Here is a 19,738-nt window from a genome sequence, read left to right on the forward strand (position 1 = left end):
TGGATAATAAACAAATACTACATGTGAGGTCATCTCTGGTATACGCATACTCTATGGATTAATGTAATACACGTGTATTTACTTACACACATCGATGTACATGGCATGATGTACATATACTGTGCATGTCATGTTGTTTAAACGTGTCGAGCATGTTTAGATTAGGTTATGTTAGGAACGTTGTCCTTTTAAAACTTATGTTGTTGTACAGTTAAAAAGATTATATTTAAAACAAAACAATTTAAAACAAGATATTAAACAACTCTGCAATTTTATATATTTATACTTACGAACTATTGAATTAATTTTTTAAATCAATATAAAAATATGAGCACGCAGAAGGGGAATTCAAATCGATCAAGACCACAAAAATATAAAAATCATTCTGCTTTTAAAAATGATCTACACGATAAGTCACATAAAACAAAAATGATCAATAGCATTCAAGTAGCATGTGTATGTGAAAGATGTAAACAGATCATTGAATGGAAAATTAAATATAAGAAATATAAGCCATTAAAAACACCTTCAAAATGTATAAAATGTCAGCAGAAATCAGTAAGGCAAGCATATCATAACATTTGTTTATCTTGTGCTAAAGAAAATGAAGTGTGTTCAAAATGTGGCAACAGAAGTGACGTTATTGAAGGAAAACCTACTAAAGAAGAGTCCATGAAGTTAGATGCCGAATTACAAAATCTTCTTAAAGAGTTACCTGAACGAAAACGCAGAACATTCATACGCTGTATGAATCAAAATGGTACAAGTATTTAAAATTATATAAATATTTTTTTATATTAAGCCTGTATCCTACATATGTACCATCCTACACATATGTATATTTGTAATATAGTATTTGGATATATTAGAACTCTATACATTTGAAAATTTTATCATAAGATTTTATTTTATAGCCAATTAGTTAAATCATAGTATGAAATTTTTATATAACTAACATAGCACTAAATTGTTGATACAATATTTTTAATTAATGAAAATCTCTTTTAGCCACAAATAAGAAAAACAATTCCCAAATAAATAAGAATCCAAGCAAGAAGCATGAAAGTGAAGAAAATGGCAGTATAGAAGAACCAAAAAATCAGTCCGATATAGTGTCCTTATCTAAAGATGATTTATTATTAAAATTAAAATCACTAGTAGTTAAAAATGAAGATGATGATGAAGATGATGATGAAGATGATTTTGGAGATGATACTTGGGATTCGGATTCTCTTACATAAGAATAAATTGTTATTTGTTCTTCATTTTTACTTGTCTGTATTATAGTAATAAAAATTGTAACTATTTTAGATACAAATATCTTTCACAAAAGTACCTTTCACAGAAATTTCATCAAAATTGGTAAATGAAATTTTCGGTATACATATAAGTTACCAAAATCTTCAAAACACATTTTTTAAATTTTCGTTATAAACTTAGATAAAAAGGCGGGAAACATTTTTTAATTGTTTTATCATCCCAATCAATTGCAATGTTTGAAAACAGTTTTTTACTTATTTTCACTCATAAATTTCTTTAGAATATAAATTTTATTATTTATTCTGTATTAATAAGACTACATACAGTCGGTCAAATTAATATTGGGATACCTTTTATAACGGAATAATTTTATTAAAACTTGACTAAACAAACTTGCATTTATTTAGATGATCTAAAAGATCTAAAAAATCATCTAAAACAATTCAAGACGTTTGGTTCAGTTATAAAAAAGGTATTCCGTTTTAAAAGATGTCCCAATATTAACCCTAGTGTTATCTCGACGCTAGGGAATCTAGCCCCTTCAGTTACGAAAACATAACCTTAAACTTTGTTTAGCGACCATTCCTGCTATTTAGTAAACAGACGCTGCGTAACATTATTTTCAAATTTTGTACTAAACAAATAGATTACACATTCCAAAATTACGTAGATTTTTGTAACAGATTTAATAATGACATCAGCTATAGAATCTATGGTGGTAGATGAAAAACAGTTGCCAGAAAAACCTATTGACAGAGAAAAGGTATGTAATGTAACAAACTTTCGTAGAAATATTATTATAAATGGTTTACAATATTTTTTGTAATCTCATGTTATTTCTATTCTGTTTACTTAAATTTCTAGACATGTCCACTCTTGCTTCGAGTATTTTGTAACACAGGTAGACATCATAATATAATGGAATATAGTAGAGGAAATGTTCCTTCAAATGAATTACAAATATATACATGGTAAGATTTTTAAAATATTCATTAGCTGATAATTATAAATAAGGAAAAGGCATATATATCCTCTAACCATGTGAAATTTTTACATTTTTTGTTAAAAGGATGGATGCAACATTAAGAGAAATTACAGGGTTAGTTAAAGAAGTAAATCCAGATGCTCGAAGTAAAGGAACCTATTTTGACTTTTCATTGGTAACTCCTGAACTACGTAATTCTGGATATCGCATGCGTGAAATTGGTGTAACTTGTTCAGGACAAAAAGGTGCAGATGATAATAAAACCCTAGCACAAGCAAGGTACGTATGGCTTATTGACTAAATGTAATTTTTATATTATATTCAATTCAATTATATATTCTAAAATATTGTATTAAATAATTTTCATAATTTGTGTATAGGTTTACAATTGGTGACTATTTAGATATTTCTATCACACCACCAAATCGGCAGCCAGCAATTAGACGTGGTGCATTACGTCAATATTGATTTAAGTAATACATGTGCTAATATTTATAAGCTACATTAATAATTATTTTCCTATCAATAAATCATACAAAGGACAGAGAATATTGTTATATTATTCTTTAGATGTAGGAAAATATAAGTGAATGAATTTTGCACTTATAGTTACTATACATTAAAATTTCTACTATAAAACTGACAATAAATGTTTACATTAATAATATTAATAATTTGTACTAAAAATTGTTTTCTTTCCTAAATATACAAGTAAAGCATTTATATAATATGATTTATAATATTAGCTGTAATTTAAAATTTATCAATTTGCATATTCGCAATATAACAATAATTTACATTATTTTATTTATAATCATCAGTGTACCGGAAATTAAAAGTCGTCAAACGTAGAATTGTTTCCCTTGCTGATACGCCACAATAAAGAAGTTTTGGAAGTAAAAGACTGTAAAATTAATTTGCGTTTTAATAACGTTGATGTGTCGGTCTTCCTGCTATATTCACATCCCGTCAGATTACGCCCAAATACCCGAATTTATTGCGAGCGGTTCAACCCTTGTGAGCGACTTGCTTCATGCGAGTATTCGATTCGGTTCGCATAATCGAATCGAGTCACCTCAGCTCGCTTTATCGAGTACTTGCACTGCTCTAATGTACACATACATATGTTAGGGATCTATATAAACCAAAATTAGAGCATCGCTAATTTTTGGCCGAGAAATTTCAATTTTTGAACAGTCGTAACTATCACAAAATCATATTTTTAAAAAATTAAAACTTGAAATCTCTATGGTACCATGTTCTAATTTTGAATATTATGCATCCCCACGACTGCAGTATCTTAAATCTGAGGGCATGGTCGTGGTACCGAGAAAGTGCAGTTTAATATGAGGGTGGAATTAATTGGTTACGATTTTTTCTTACAAAGTTACAGCATTTTAAATTATAAACGTGCCGCCGATATCTAATATCGTAATTATTATATAATTATATATTATATTTTATAATGTTATATTATTATATAATATTATATTATATTTTATAATGTTATATTATTATATAATATAATATATTTTATATAATATTATATTATTATATAATATAATATAATATTTCAAGGTAAACGATAAGGAGGTGCACGGTCGAATTTGTATTTCATGCATATGTCTTCGTGTGTGTTTTTGGTGTGCGTTTAGTGTATGTTTAGTGTAAGTTGAGTATATCTTTTAAATGTGGTATTGAGTTCATGTTCGTCTCACACTAGACCTTAGTCGTTAGCGATTTCAAATGAGATGTCGCGAAGTGTAGGGTGCTTCAAAATGAAATGCCACGACCTTCATAGCTGGATTCTACAGCTTTGGATCGGTGGAGATCTGTTAAAATAAAAAAAATAGAATAAAATAAAAAACGATGTTAAAGACGACATATTCGTGATTCTACGTGTAAAAATAAGAAGAAGAAAAAGAGTAATATTTTTTCATTTAGGGCTTGTAGTATGACGAGAAGTAGATTTGGTTTGTCATGGCCAGACGCGCCACTGATTCATTTGATTCCCATTAAGGATTATTATTCTTCCACTTTTTTAAAATGGTGTAGCTTTTCACGTTACAATTTGAACGACGATGTTATTAGTTACCGTATTATATCGGTTAAAATGATTTAAATACCATACTATTCTATAAGTTTAACATATTCGTTCGCTTTTATGCTCCAATTAATAAGGTGAAGAATTAGAAGGAATTGTTCGGTGTACATAAGTAAATAAAATAAAGTACAATTGATATAATTTATAAATCAAATAAATATTTTCTATTAAGAAGAAATTTCAAGGTCTTTAAACGTCGTCTCTGAATATAACGTCGAATATTGTATGTACTCTGAAGATTGTCTAAAGTAAACCATTTGTCGTTTTCGTTCACGAAATTGATAACGTTTTGTGTTGTATTGTATTGTGCATGTCTTAATAAATTACCACAGATTTAAAAAATGGAAGATAAGGAAAATAGGACAAAGCTCTTAAGCTGCATGATAAAAGGTAAATATTGTATAAATAAATTGTATTTACAACGATCTTTGTATTTAGCATTCTATATTCTAGGTTTTGTTATCATTTTCAAATTACACGCACGCACGCACGCACGCACGCACGCACACGCACACACACACACACACACACACACACACACACACACACACACACACACATATATATAATATTTAATTGCAACGTAATCGTAAGTAAGAATAATATTATTCAGACCTCATTGAATATTTTAAAAATACACTTGACAGTATAGTTACAAGTTCATTCAATCTAGTTGGTAATTTATAATTTTCTAATTGTGTGTATAGGTCCTGGTCCAGTTTATGAATTGCGGACATTAGTCGGATATGACGGCCATTGCTTATCTCGTCATAGAAGTCCAGCATATAGTATGCGATATCGTACAAAAATAGTTGTACCAAGTGTTGGACCTGGACCACGATATGATGTTACAAAATTAACAAATTATGGATTGGATACATCACCCGCATACACAGTAGCTGGTAGAGAGATATTTAAAGGTAAATATACCACTGATAATTCAAAATTTCAAATTAACTAAATAACTCTTTTTAACATACTTTCCTGCAATTTACGCTTACTTTCGTGTAAATAATCTATAAATAAAAAATACAATTAAACGATAAGAAAAACTGATGTTAGTTAAAACATTATTACAAGATTTTTCGCATTTTCTTTTTGTTATTGTTACCTTCAATAATTTCTATTATTTAATGTACTTCGATGGAAACGAAATATTATTTTATACCTTTCGATTTTCGAGATATAATAGCTTTACTTGAGCGACGATAGGAGTTATGCATTTATGGTAAAAATTCTTATGGTTTATAGTAAGAGATTTAGGACCAGGACCAGGAGCACACTATCCAGAATTATGTCCACCAATGAATCACAACATTAGAGCACCTGGTTATACTATTAAGAACAGAGCTAAAACAAAAATTACTGATTCCGGACCTGGTCCAAATGCATACATTTTGCCCACATGCATCGGTCCGAAAATTCCAGACAAAACGGCACAAGGTGCCTTTACTATGTGAGTGTATAAAAAAGGCAATTTCTCTGCGCACAGAGTGGCCCAAAATTAATGGTAGGACCCGGAAGAGGATGATTCCTGAGGTGATTTGAAGTAACTTTGGTAGTCATTTATTAAATGGCACGAATTCCAGTTTTGCTCATTGGCTCGCGCCAGCTGATTTCGCTTCTCATTGGTCACTGTTTTTCGTTAATAACTCGTAAACAAAGCCGCGGATTGCATTTTTCCTAATGAAAAAGTTACTTCAATTGACCTCAGGAATCACACCTTTTCGGGTATTAAGATAATTATGGGACACCCTGTATACGTGCATGCCCCATAATAACGTGTGCGTTTTTCGCAAATATTAAATAAAATAAAAGAGATTTAACCACTGGGTTTACAAAGCGCTAAAAGCAGCTAAAGCATAATATTTATTCAGATTTCTAGCTCTATCCTTATAACTTCAATAATCGTAAATTAAATAATTTGGAACGTGTCGAAATTAAATTTTAGCAAAATTGGAGAGAAGAACAATGTCAGCATGTTCACTGCACCTCTCTATAGGGTGCAATTACCCTTAAGTGCTCTGGGCTTTTCCTGAAAGAGAAAGGACCGCGTTGTCACACGACTAACTCTCGATATTCCTTCCTTCGAATTACCTCACATGACCCTTGCTTTTACCCGCCAATTTTCATTGTATATAATATATTATTATATATAATATAATATTATTATTATTATATTAATATTATTATATTGATGATATATCACAAACCGTTCAGAAGAAATTTGTTATTTACCTGTGTGATAATAACAAACCGATATTCTATGAATTATTAAATCAATATAATATACTGATAAAAAGTTATTTGTATTTGCTATAATAAATGGTTTATTATATTGGCTTGTCGTAGGGGTAGCTACCATAAAGTCAGATACGAGTATGGTAGTCCAGGTCCAGCAGCTTATAGAACAACAGGAACAGATATCGTAAAACGCAGTTCTCCAGCTTTTAGTTTGAAGGAGAGAAATCAATTGACAGAAATAAATTTGAACCCAGGACCACAGTATTACCCGCAATTTAATACTAGAAAGCAAGCACCGTCGTATTCCTTCGGTATCAGGCACAGCGAATGCGCCGGTGTACCTATCACAAGTTTGGACGAAGATTAATATTTGTACATAAAATACCAAAAAAAGAAAACAAGATATGTAATTCGAAAATTATAAAAATGTATTATTTTTGAAACATTATTTTATACATTTTTATTATTTTTAGAGCGATTTTATATGTGATTTTACGTAATACTTGTAATATACATTAAAATTTCTGTGTCCTATTTTATTAATAACATGTACGTATAAAACATAAATCTATAGATATATTTAATTCAAGACAACGGAGGTATGTATTGCAATTCTACTTTGTTTATGAAATAATTCACGTTTCATCCATAAGATGTTCCGATACATCGATATGTTCATGGCTATCCATATTTACACTAATTAACAGTTTTCGTTTAAAATGTTTCGGCTTACCTGATACTCCCAAAATTTTACACTTTATTCGATTACAAGGTAACTGTACGAAATGTAAATTGACAAGTACGACAAAATGCCGCCAAAATCAGACCCTGAAAAATCAGAAACAGAACCAACAAAGAAGCCTGTAATTGTCATATGCGGTGTTCGCGGTATGTATAACCTGCATGCGTAGACACTTTTCACCTTTGACTGTTTTTCTGTTTTATCTATGTTTTAGGTCCCGGACCTAAATATCTGCTTAAGACCCTTGTGGGTTACAAAGAGCATTGCTTGTCCAAGTATCGGAATCCAGCGTATACCTTCGGAGCGAGATTTCTTAGATTAAAAAAATGTGATGGACCAGGACCAAAGTATTTGATACCGAGCCCAAAACATGGTGGTTATTCTTTTGGATCAACCGGCAGAGGCCTTGGTAATATTCATTTATCTTGTTGCATTATTATTTCTTATAGTAGCGGTAGTAATAAACTAGTCCTTCTAAAATCTCAACAATATCAAGGTCGGTTGGTCCTACTTTAACAAAGTTATTCTGTTTAAAGTGCCATGTTTTATCGTAACAGACAGGATACGGGCAACTATTTTACCATCTTTTTCAAACATAAACATAAATGTTATTATCGGTAATAGAAGGTAATCGAATGATCTTTTCTTTTTTTTTTAATTTTCCTTTATACTTTCTGATTCATATTCTTAATATAAATAAGAAACAAGTTTCTCTCCATTAATTATTTATACAAAAATGTTTAAAATACGCAATCGTTATTGTTGGTAGAAACTAGACGATTCGGAATATAATATAAGTTGTGTGTATTTTGTGTTGTGTTTTTAAGATGATCACCATTCTGTTCGATATTATTCTTTCCCATTAGAACCGTTTTGTACTCCTGGCCCATATATTTTACCGACTCCGAAAACTCCAGCATTCTCGTTAAGGTTTAGAACTAAACTCAAGGGTGAATGCGCAACACCGGGCCCATACTTAATAAAAACGCCTACACCAGGTCCAGCGTTCTCGATGTGAGTATTATATGTCCAGTTCGATTATTTGCTTTCTTCTTGTTTGTATTATAAGTGGTTAAATGAGCCGTTTATTTTGAAAGTGGCCTAAGTCCGTTTATTTGAAAATCCAGATATTTAAGGTTTTTACGTTTTAATAAATTTAAAAATATTGCTAATTGATGGTATAATGTTTTTGTGTTCCTAAGGGTCACTGCGTTCTTTCAGCTTTGCTGACATGAAATTATATGTATAACGTAGAAATGTGAATATTAAAATAGCTAGCTCGGTGTTTTTGAAAAATTAACTTAGGCCACTTTCAAAATAAACAGCTCAAATCTTGCTTACAGGCCCTGAGTTGTAAAAAGCGTCGTCTATTAATGACGTCGCGATTTCAATCCGCCAATATGTATTTAAAATCCATTCAAAATTTCCGATTTTCATTATTTCTTAATGTTTCATAAATCTTAACATTTCGAGTAACATTTTCTTCCGCATATTAGCGCAGACTCGCTTAGATTTCGAGATATTCGCGAAAAAAAGAACTATGCGATTGGTCTGATATTTGTTGCAATAATTAGCGAGATCAATTGCGGATAACTTGACAGAATAACACTAGAGTCGACTCTGGAATCAATTCAAATAATAACAGTTACTCCCAATAAAGGTTCTTCATGATCGTTTCAAGAACCATAATCGATATTATAACAGTTTTTGGAACCTGGTTCTATGATTCTAATCCGGATAGCACAAGAACGTATTTCGTTTAATTATTTTCCGCTGAATTTGAACTCACATTGCCGATATCGTCTCTGCACAACTAATTCCATTTGCTTCGAATCAAAATAATCGATTGCGTTTGTTTTAAACGTATACTTCGAATTTGTTTACAGTGGAATTCGCACACCAGTTTTGAAATGTTCTCCTACACCGGGCCCTTTCGCTTACGAAGAGAAAACGTGTAAGGCAAGTTTCTCTATAACAGGTAGGAAACCTGAGAGAATTATTTGTCGCAGTCCGGGTCCTATTTATAATGTTAAACCACCAAAACCAATGCCTGCCTATTCATTTGGAGTCAGACACAGCGAGTGTGCTCCTCCTTACATTGTCGAATGCGACGAACTGTGCTAGGACACGAAAAAAAGTATGTAATTCGATTTTATTTCACAATGTAAACGCATATGAAGCAAATCCTGCTGCAAATATAGAATAAACCGGCTAAATATTGTACAGTTCATTTTGTAACTCATAGTTTCGAAGAATTATACAATTTCGATTATTCCTCTCTGCTTCACTTTAATTTTCTATTGCTTTTTCAATAGCACATTATTTATTCTGCAGGACGTTCCAAAAATTGTGTAAGCTGGGCTGATTCCTAAGGTGATTCGCAGTTATTTTTTCTTCAACGAAAACGTTCTTTCTGGCTAATCGTATCTCCACTTCCCAAATTGCCCATTTTTGTGTACAAGCTGAGGGTCAATTAGGGAGAATTTACTGTAATTAGAAAACCTCATTTCCATTGACAGAACGACAGTGTACGAACTATTACGATGTGTGCGATCGGAATTTGAATAAATTCTACTCAAAAGTCACGTTAAACATCTAAATAAAGTATTAGAAAATAAAAGATTCTTTATTTAAATGATACACGTGTAATACACAATTACAGATATAATAGTATATCTTGATCGAAGCACATCAAAACATAGGCATTATAACAACCTAATAGATCATGTGAGCGTCGATTATACATTTGTTGTAATTGTAGCGCAATAATTTTATACACGGAATCGCTAAAAATTAGAAGTTCAGATCCAAACCAAAGATAGCACTTTTAAAACGGAATCACATTTTTTAAACTGAGTCAAAAGATCTGTACTTTTTCAGATATTAGACGAACTAGTTTACTAGACAATATGTAAAAAAATTTTTGTTGCAGTTCCAACCGATCCTTTTAATTTCTTTTTTTTTTATCTGGGCCTAACTCGAAAATTTAAACAATTCGTTTCGCAGGCTTGGTAATTTGTATGCATGTATGCATGTTTGTAACATGTATGCGAAATCAGGTAACTTTCTTACGAGCTGGAAACGATTGAAGATAGCGAGAAACACGTTAATGGTACACATCGGCAGAAAGTTCACATGCTATTTTCATCCTCTCTTCGGTCTCATTGTTATATTCTCACCTTCTCGAGTCAATGTCATTCAGATAATGTACATAAGCAACCCACGTAACATAAAAATAGTATAGTACGCATTACCAAGTAAGTTATACGCGAAACAATGCCTGCCTACGTAAGAAATTCGTATTTTTGTCCTCTTTTGTAAGCAGCGTTGTCCTCGACATTAGCAGAATGAGTTGCCACTTGTGTAAAACGATTATGTTTACGAACATTTTATCGGAGTTTCTAAACACAATAAATCAAAGGGTGGCTGCGTTATCTCTCAAATTAAGTATACGTTACTTGTCATCGGGTGTGTTGTACCGTTAATGTATGTTGTGTATAGTCATTCCGATAGAAACGGTTACGATGAATCGAAATTGTACCACATTCTTACAATGCGGTAAACGATAAGAAATTTTTCGTAAATTTCGGGAAATTCGATTTTTAAAAAGATGTCCTCTCAAATTCTATAATTCCTCGCGATTTCACCGTGGAATCCGTTTAATACGCGAAACGATTCCACGAATTCTCCTAAATAGAATGCCCAGCGTTAAAACAGTGTACAATAATGCTGTATCTGAGAAAATTAATTTCATATTGTTCCGATTTTAAATTACTCATTCGGTGATTTAGTTTTTTATCTCTTGAATAAGTATGATTTTATAACGGGACGGTGTGGCGCTGGGAAATCAAGAGCGATTACATGTAATAAAGCTGTGTATGTGTGCCATACTCTATTACAATGCCCCCCTGATAAAAATAATGATCCTTCTGTAAACAGAAGATATTTGGAAATCTTCAAAATAACAAAACGGCACAGTTTTTTTTTTAAATGACGGTCCTTTTTACATAGATCGATCGTATAACTTTTCAAACACTCCACGCGATAAACATTATGCAAGAACAATGTCAATAAATTGTTTTCTACTTAATCCTTTCGATACTATTTCTTAATATCCGACCAACATTTTCCAGATATGCGTCGCTATTTTGTTGCGTTTAGGTCATAACATTAATTCAATTTCAAAGCGGTCTTAAGAATGATACAAAAATGCTATGGAAGACCCATTTCTCATTAGTCACGGTTTTTCGTTAATAACTCGTAAACGAAGCCGCGGATTGCATTTTCGCTAAGGAAAAAGTTATTTCAAATGAACTCACGAACCCTTCAACCCCGCAATTTTGGGACACCCTGTGTCTAACGATCTAACTCCGACGAAACGAATAAAAAATCTGAGATATCATTTCAGTTTGAGCGTCCCAAACCGGGCTACCCTTTGAATTATTTCCAGAGGGAAGTTTGTACAAAATTATATCGTAAGGAGTATTTTTAAGGTGCCGGATTAAAATGAAAAATAGGTTAAAACAATATCGAAACGAATCTTTCCCTTTCGGGCAACGTGATTACAAATTAGTAAGAGAAATTCTCGTTTGAAGAATTATACTTTGATCGCAATTTATATTGCAGTGCCAGAGTAACATATAAGTAAGCACGCGAATTGATCTGACGTTCCTTATCAAGGTTGGAATAAATATTTGACGATTAAGATAAATAAGATTATGGGGTAAACAAATTCCTGTCCATAGTATAGACGTTGTGCCATTGTAAATTAGATAAGTAACTTTCACGAATTCTACGTGTAATCTGACATCAAACCCCGTTATCTGGTATATTATTCAAATATTAATTGTAGACAAAGTCCGATGCAATCTCGTTCAGTAGCAGTTCGACGTTCGTTTAGTAATCGTTGGGGAAGTGTATGGGAAAGCTAAAGCATGAGCACGAGCACCGAGAAGAGAAGTTACAGCTCACCAGACGGTTCGAGAACATGGGAGTATATGACTATTTTAGTATGTAAGTATAAAATATAATTATCGAATAAATACAATATAATGCCCTTTAGCCGAACTATATCTAGCGAAAATTAGCGCCAACCAGGGCTGGAGAAAAATAGATTTTTGTTATAGTGAATGGGCTATGAATATTTGTATCTTCCCGCGTAATAAAAAATGGCAAATAAACATTTTTTGAGATAGTAATTACATATACTTAAATATATTTGAAAATGCTATTTCCATAATGCTGCATAATGCATGCTATTTCTCTAATTAACTCTTAGTTTGTAAACAAAAAGTGGACAATTTGAGGAGAGGAGCCTTGCTCATTTTTATAGTTGTTGAGAATCGATAACTATAACAACAAGCTACAAGGCTCGAATAATCGTCTTTTCTCAAATTGTCTATTTTTGTTTCAAAGCTGAGGGTCAATTAGGGTGAATTTTCTTTATTGTCGGTGAAATCGTATCGATGAAATGATCTTCGATGAGATGATCGACGTTAAACCGTTTTGCATCGATGATAAAATCAACAAAATGTTAACATCGGTTATAAAAATAGAATAATGAAAGCTCTGGGTGATTCTTCTTTCGATGAAGATCGAAATTCATTTTTTGGTTACATAATAATACGGTTTGTTTCCCATCGTTAAGCAGAAAAATTCCGTGATTTACAGCGTAAATGAAATATACACACTTCAAGGTTAAATTAGTTTTTTCGCGTGGAGAAAACAACGGATATATATTCTTTACTTACATTTTTTAATTATATTTCCTACGATTATAAGAATGGCGACACCGTGCAAATATAATTTTAAGGGGGCTACAACCAACGTTCGTCGTTTTTTGAGATTTACAAGTACTTCATAAGCAGATTTTGCAATTTCTCTCTTCACTCGAAGTCTTTTTATATATGAAAAAATAAGATAGTTACTGTTAGGGTCGAATGAATGTATTCCAAACTAAGAATAGGCATTATATATCATTATAAACATCAAGCTTAAGTATCTGTTTACATAAGAAGTATTTAAATTACAAATTGTTATTACATTAAACAATTTTTTTTCTTTATGGAGGCGCTGCTCTGGCTGGTTGTCTTGGATTTATTATGGGATGGAATTCGCCAAGTATCGTAATACTAATGGCGGATGATTCACCCATACCAGTCACAGAATCAGCTGTTTCTACGTTGGTTGCTGCCGTAGCCATTGGTAACTTGATAGCACCCCCACTGAACATTGTTTCGGCCGATAGATTTGGAAGGAAGAACACTATGCTGCTGAGCTTTTTACCGATTTTAGTTAGTTGGGGTATAGTCACGATTGCTACTTCCATTTGGGTAAGATGCGCCTAAATTTTGTAATTACCATATTTCTAACTAAAATAATTTATTACAATCGCATTTTGCTCATTTTCATAAAGCAATGATCACCGCCGCATGTTCGCGTACCATAATGGAAAGCACATTTGAGCCGTTTATTTTGAAAGTGGCATAAGACACTTTGTTTTTAAGTCGATATATTTAAGGGTTTGCGTTTTTTAACACGTTTAAAAATATGGATGCTAACTTTCGAGAAGATTTACTTGTATTTGTTATCTCAGGATACTGATATTTTTCTCAGTATAAATAATTTCGTATAAACATTACAAAATCACCACTTTTCATTACGGTAAAGTGACTTATGCCGCTTTCAAAATAATCTGTCTCTAAAAGATCATTCACTTATTCTCCACGTCGAAGCTTTATTACTACCCTTACGTTTAGGATAGCAGTTATTTTTGCAAAATGCCAACGCGTATCTTGAAGAGATCTTTACAAATCACAATCCTGGGATATATTTTGCAGACATTAATACGTTCATTACCACCACCTGGTAAACATCACTACTACGTGATATTAAAATAATTTAGCAAAACGAAATTGAGCTATACATCGAGTCTTTAAAACACAATAATGTAATAAAATTGTGTAATAAAGTGTAAAAGTGTAATAAAATTAATTTAACTATTATCTGATTACGATATAAATGACGGTGGTTTGAACGTGTTAAGAATTAAACTAGATATTTTCCATACATTTCTCGAAAACCAAATTGAAAAGATCGCGCGTAACATTTGAGCCGTTTATTTTGAAAGTGGCATAAGTCACTTTGTTTTTAAGCCGATATATTTAAGGGTTTGCGTTTTAACACGTTTAAAAATATGGATGCTAACTTTCGAGAAAAGATTTACTTGTATTTGTTATCTCAGGATACTGATATTTTTCTCAGTATAAATAATTTCGTATAAACATTAAAAAATCACCACTTTTCACATTACGGTAAAGTGACTTATGCCACTTTCAAAATAAACGGCTCATTTCATCTGCTCTAACCGTACAATTTTACGTGCTCCAATTCTGTAGATTAGAATATTTGAACGGTATTTAACCCTATTAGTGCCTAAGCTTAAAATTACGTTAGGAGACAGCGATGTATCTTCATTCGATATGATAAGAGTTAACGGGAACGAATTTTAATTTCAATAACACACGCATCGTGTCACTGTTACTTATTTTTGTTCAGTTTGTCTCGTCTCGAAATCTATTCGAAATCACTTTCTCAATTTCAAACATAGAACTGCGAAAAATCAAGACACAGTTGTTTTTAACTTTGCTTCTATGGACGGCAGACATTAGTTTACGACGATCTCTCTAGCGAAAAAAACACTTTACGAATTTAATTGTTATTTTAATATATATATATATATATATATATTTATTTAATTTCGGTCATACATTACTAAACAATCTTTAACTTATCTTTATACCATTTCTCCTTGCGTAACCACTCATACTTCCACACATTTTTAAGCCATCCTGTCCTAATTTCTATTTCAATTTCTTTTTCAATTAATTTCTATTGTACACTCTTCTTAATTCTTTTCTACATTTCTAAGCTATTTTACAACTTTCTCTTATGTCTTAGCCTGTAATACTCTTTCTTGGCACACAAGTATCCGAACGCCTTATAAAATTAAGTTAAAAATTTATAAAAATGAATTGTTTAAAATTTGTATTACTAGTTTGATGCCTATATTGCCTAATAATATGTTTCAAGCAGTTTGACATCTCAAAAATTATTATTTATTTATGATCCATGTCGTTTTGTATCTCTATTTTGCACGATTCGTTTTACGTCTCTATTTTGCATGCACAATTGAGCCGTTTATTTTGAAAGTGGCATAAATCACTTTGTTTTTAAGTCGATATATTTAAGGGTTTGCGTTTTAACACGTTTAAAAATATGGATGCTAACTTTCGAGAAAAGATTTACTTGTATTTGTTATCTCAGGATACTGATATTTTTCTCAGTATAAATAATTTCGTATAAACATTAAAAAATCACCACTTTTCACATTACGGTAAAGTGACTTATGCCACTTTCAAAATAAACGGCTCATTTCATCTGCTCTAACCGTACAATTTTACGTGCTCCAATTCTGTAGATTAGAATATTTGAACGGTATTTAACCCTATTAGTGCCTAAGCTTAAAATTACGTTAGGAGACAGCGATGTATCTTCATTCGATATGATAAGAGTTAACGGGAACGAATTTTAATTTCAATAACACACGCATCGTGTCACTGTTACTTATTTTTGTTCAGTTTGTCTCGTCTCGAAATCTATTCGAAATCACTTTCTCAATTTCAAACATAGAACTGCGAAAAATCAAGACACAGTTGTTTTTAACTTTGCTTCTATGGACGGCAGACATTAGTTTACGACGATCTCTCTAGCGAAAAAAACACTTTACGAATTTAATTGTTATTTTAATATATATATATATATATATATATTTATTTAATTTCGGTCATACATTACTAAACAATCTTTAACTTATCTTTATACCATTTCTCCTTGCGTAACCACTCATACTTCCACACATTTTTAAGCCATCCTGTCCTAATTTCTATTTCAATTTCTTTTTCAATTAATTTCTATTGTACACTCTTCTTAATTCTTTTCTACATTTCTAAGCTATTTTACAACTTTCTCTTATGTCTTAGCCTGTAATACTCTTTCTTGGCACACAAGTATCCGAACGCCTTATAAAATTAAGTTAAAAATTTATAAAAATGAATTGTTTAAAATTTGTATTACTAGTTTGATGCCTATATTGCCTAATAATATGTTTCAAGCAGTTTGACATCTCAAAAATTATTATTTATTTATGATCCATGTCGTTTTGTATCTCTATTTTGCACGATTCGTTTTACGTCTCTATTTTGCATGCACAATTGAGCCGTTTATTTTGAAAGTGGCATAAATCACTTTGTTTTTAAGTCGATATATTTAAGGGTTTGCGTTTTAACACGTTTACAAATATGGATGCTAACTTTCGAGAAGATTTACTTGTATTTGTTATCTCAGGATACTGATATTTTTCTCGGTATAAATAATTTCGTATAAACATTAAAAAATCACCACTTTTCATTACGGTAAAGTGACTTATGCCACTTTCAAAATAAACGGCTCAATTTGAAGCCGTAACTGTAGGCTCGATCGCTGTGCCTTCTATTTCGTTTCCAGGCACATCATTTACTTCATACTTATCGAATAAAGCATGCTCAACCTTTCTTATTCCTTCACTTTGTTTACGTTTTGCTAAAAACAATTTAATATGTCTTATTCGATAAATACAAAGTTAATCATGCCCGAAATCAAAATGAAAGTAACAGCAATTGGTCGGCCCACAGTAACCGGCTCCACTATACATATATCCTACTATTTGCACTTCGAAGACTCTCTTATCTTGTTATGTTGTGTTTTGTCCGCTACTAACACGTCGAGCTCATAACTTTGTTCTCCCGTAGGAATTATACGTGGCAAGATTTCTAGCAGGAATTGGATTAGGATTATTCATCTGCGTCGCGCCGATGTACATGGGCGAAGTATCGTCATCGAATATCCGAGGTGCTGCAAATTCTCTAGTTGGGATCGTATACAACAGCGGTATCCTCGTAACGTTTGTAGTCGCGCCGTATCTTTCGTTATCCCTCATGGCTCGAATATTTTTCGTCGTGAATGCCGCTTGTGTATTCGCGTTCTGGTTTATGCCTGAGTCGCCGTACTTTCTGGTACTGAAGAACAGAACCGACGAAGCGGAAGCGGTGTTAGAAAAATTGCGCGGTAAAACCGACGTGTCCGAGGAGCTGCAGGTGATCACCGACTGCCTGTCGAAAGAAGGAAAGGACATCGTAAAGAGCGGAACCATAACGGACGTTTTCGCGTCGCGGGGAAATTTTCGTGCTTTCCTCATCATTTTTCTGTTCACGGTGACGCATAATTTTGGCGGGTTTTTCATTATCATCACGTACTGCCAGCTGATCTTCAAATCGACTAGTAACGTTATCAGCGACTACACCGTCGGCGTGATCATTGGCGTCGCGCAGGTGATGTCCGCGATTTTCACAACCTTCCTGGTCGACAAGCTTGGACGTAAACCGTTGATACTTGCGTCGGGTGTCGTGGCTGCTTTGTGCAATCTTATAATCGGCGTTTTCTTCTACATGAAGGATTACACGAGCATAGACGTGGAGATGTACTCGTTGGCGCCGTTCATAGCTTCTATAATAACAGTTTTTATGTTCACCTGCGGCTTGTTTTGCCTGCAGATCATTTTGATGTCGGAAGTTTTCGCCACCGAGGTTAAAGCGATCAGCACATGCCTTATCGGCGTGCTCGGTGGTTTGCAAGGTATTATAGGGTTCAAGCTTTACATATGGATAGCTATAACGTTGGGCTACGGCCATTCGATACCGTTTTTAGGATACTTCGTAGTCGTGGCGGTCTGCACCGCAGTTATTTACCGTATCACACCGGAAACGAAAGGCAAAACTTTCCTGGAAATACAAAGGAAGCTAAACAAGGCGGTCTGAAGTAAACGGTTTCATTGTTTCCTCGGTTTTTAGGATAAGAATGTGTAATCAAGTATTACCAACGAAAATGTATCATTGCTTGGGCGTTAAGGAAATGTACAGATAAAAATCGGAATACATTCTAGTCTTTCAATGAGAAGAAACGTAACTTTCTAGAAAAATGTTATTTTATCGTACGAATATACATGTATTTATTGTAACCGTAATCGTACACTCCGATATTGAAAAATGAATTAGTTACATGGTTTACCGACCTTCCTTTTTTAAGATAAGCGACCGTGTTAATTTACGATGCGTGTTCGATAATGTAAATATATTAACAATTTACCGGCCGCTGGTGCGACAGTTGTGAAATGGTAGAAAATAACGTAAACGGCCGTTGACGTATCGTGCGCAGTGTGTTCAGGAAAAATCGCTACGCAAGGAGTGGGGGCAGGCGATTCATAGTTAACTATAAACACTATAGTTAACTATGTTATAGCGACTGATCCATAAACTATAATTTAATTAGAATTTTGTTTATTTGTAAAATAGCAGTTAAAATAAACAAATAAAACCGCGCGGCCTGTAAAGTGTTAATAAGCATACACTCCCCTCCAAAAGTATTAGGACACTGACAGAAAATTAAATAAATTTGAGAAACCGGTAGAAAATTGTTGTAATGTCCTTAATTTATTTGAAAGTGAATTGTATGAAACTATAACAAGTACATATATGTGTTACATTATAATAAAAATAACGTCAATCTTATGAAAAGAAAATTAAATTTTCTTTTCGTCGATACGTCAACCGCGTCGACGTTTAAAAAATATCATTTTATTTTATTTTATTTTATAATTAGAGGGTAAGTCTCGCAACGACGACGCCATATGGCGTTGTGCTAAAAGTCGATAAACACTTTAAGAAACTGATTGTTGATCATGTATTGCAATTGTCGAGAAACTGTATCCTAGCCTTGCAAACTGCGTTTAAAGCTTCAGTCGGATCTGTAAGTTGTTTCATTAGTATACAGGGTGCCCCAAAATTGTTGCACTTCCGGGAAGTGTTGTACTTCCTGAGATAATTCGAAGTAATTTTTTCCTTAGCAAACAATGCATTCCGCGGCTTTGTTTACGATTTATTAACCGAAAAAACAGTGATATATATAAAGTTCGGCGATTTAACACGGAAATACCCTGTATAATTGTATCGATCGTCGAGAGTGAGCATCGTTTACCACCGATCTTCAGAGAATCTTTTCTTACGAAACTCGTTTGAATATTCGGCGAGTAAAAATTGTGCCAGCGATAGCAGCCAGATGTTTGCCAATTATTTCTTGCCACGATTTCGATTGTAATTTCAACTTGCCGGTGTATATGTAAATTAAGAGACGTAGGCGAATAAAGTAGTGAATATCATTTTGGACGTGGGTTTCGATACCCTTGACATTTCTGTTTGAGCGTGCTGAAGGAATTTTCACTAAATCGAAAACTTTCTGCCACGCCATGTCG

The 19,738-nt window shown here is 32.9% G+C and overlaps 5 protein-coding genes across 7 annotated transcripts; all 5 read left to right on the forward strand.

Annotated features, from left to right (window-relative positions):
* Positions 1-90: 90 nt before the first annotated feature.
* Positions 91-1,318, forward strand: LOC117224873 (uncharacterized). 2 transcript variants are annotated; one of them, XM_076525859.1, is made up of 2 exons: positions 91-766; positions 1,009-1,318. In XM_076525859.1, exons 1-2 carry the CDS (start codon positions 328-330, stop codon positions 1,239-1,241), a joined length of 672 nt encoding a protein of 223 aa, XP_076381974.1. In that variant the 5' UTR covers positions 91-327; the 3' UTR covers positions 1,242-1,318. The 2 variants fall into 2 exon arrangements, with proteins under 2 accessions (XP_076381974.1, XP_076381975.1); XM_076525860.1 differs by having other exon boundaries at positions 97-760.
* Positions 1,319-1,733: 415 nt separating this feature from the next.
* Bin1 (histone deacetylase complex subunit SAP18) lies at positions 1,734-2,794 on the forward strand. The gene is made up of 4 exons (XM_033478075.2): positions 1,734-2,023; positions 2,125-2,231; positions 2,330-2,524; positions 2,626-2,794. The coding sequence occupies exons 1-4, from the start codon at positions 1,952-1,954 to the stop codon at positions 2,711-2,713; spliced, it is 462 nt and encodes a 153-aa protein (XP_033333966.1). The 5' UTR covers positions 1,734-1,951; the 3' UTR covers positions 2,714-2,794.
* A 1,832-nt stretch (positions 2,795-4,626) lies between these two features.
* LOC117224882 (ciliary microtubule associated protein 1A) lies at positions 4,627-7,118 on the forward strand. The gene is made up of 4 exons (XM_033478082.2): positions 4,627-4,739; positions 5,057-5,269; positions 5,601-5,805; positions 6,702-7,118. The coding sequence occupies exons 1-4, from the start codon at positions 4,691-4,693 to the stop codon at positions 6,958-6,960; spliced, it is 726 nt and encodes a 241-aa protein (XP_033333973.2). The 5' UTR covers positions 4,627-4,690; the 3' UTR covers positions 6,961-7,118.
* Positions 7,119-7,240: 122 nt separating this feature from the next.
* LOC117224881 (uncharacterized) lies at positions 7,241-9,617 on the forward strand. The gene is made up of 4 exons (XM_033478081.2): positions 7,241-7,481; positions 7,550-7,744; positions 8,202-8,349; positions 9,222-9,617. Exons 1-4 carry the CDS (start codon positions 7,403-7,405, stop codon positions 9,457-9,459), a joined length of 660 nt encoding a protein of 219 aa, XP_033333972.1. The 5' UTR covers positions 7,241-7,402; the 3' UTR covers positions 9,460-9,617.
* Positions 9,618-12,196: 2,579 nt separating this feature from the next.
* On the forward strand, positions 12,197-19,645 carry LOC117224926 (uncharacterized). Of its 2 annotated transcripts, XR_013034698.1 has the most exons (4): positions 12,197-12,348; positions 13,405-13,667; positions 17,184-19,402; positions 19,451-19,645. XR_013034698.1 is itself a non-coding variant. In XM_033478149.2 (3 exons), the coding sequence occupies exons 1-3, from the start codon at positions 12,270-12,272 to the stop codon at positions 18,246-18,248; spliced, it is 1,407 nt and encodes a 468-aa protein (XP_033334040.1). In that variant the 5' UTR covers positions 12,197-12,269; the 3' UTR covers positions 18,249-19,645. The 2 variants fall into 2 exon arrangements, 1 of the variants encoding a protein (XP_033334040.1); XM_033478149.2 differs by having other exon boundaries at positions 17,184-19,645.
* The last annotated feature ends 93 nt before the right edge of the window (positions 19,646-19,738 follow it).

The sequence above is a fragment of the Megalopta genalis genome, chromosome 13, assembly GCF_051020955.1.
Source record: "Megalopta genalis isolate 19385.01 chromosome 13, iyMegGena1_principal, whole genome shotgun sequence".
Classification (NCBI taxonomy): domain Eukaryota; kingdom Metazoa; phylum Arthropoda; class Insecta; order Hymenoptera; family Halictidae; genus Megalopta; species Megalopta genalis.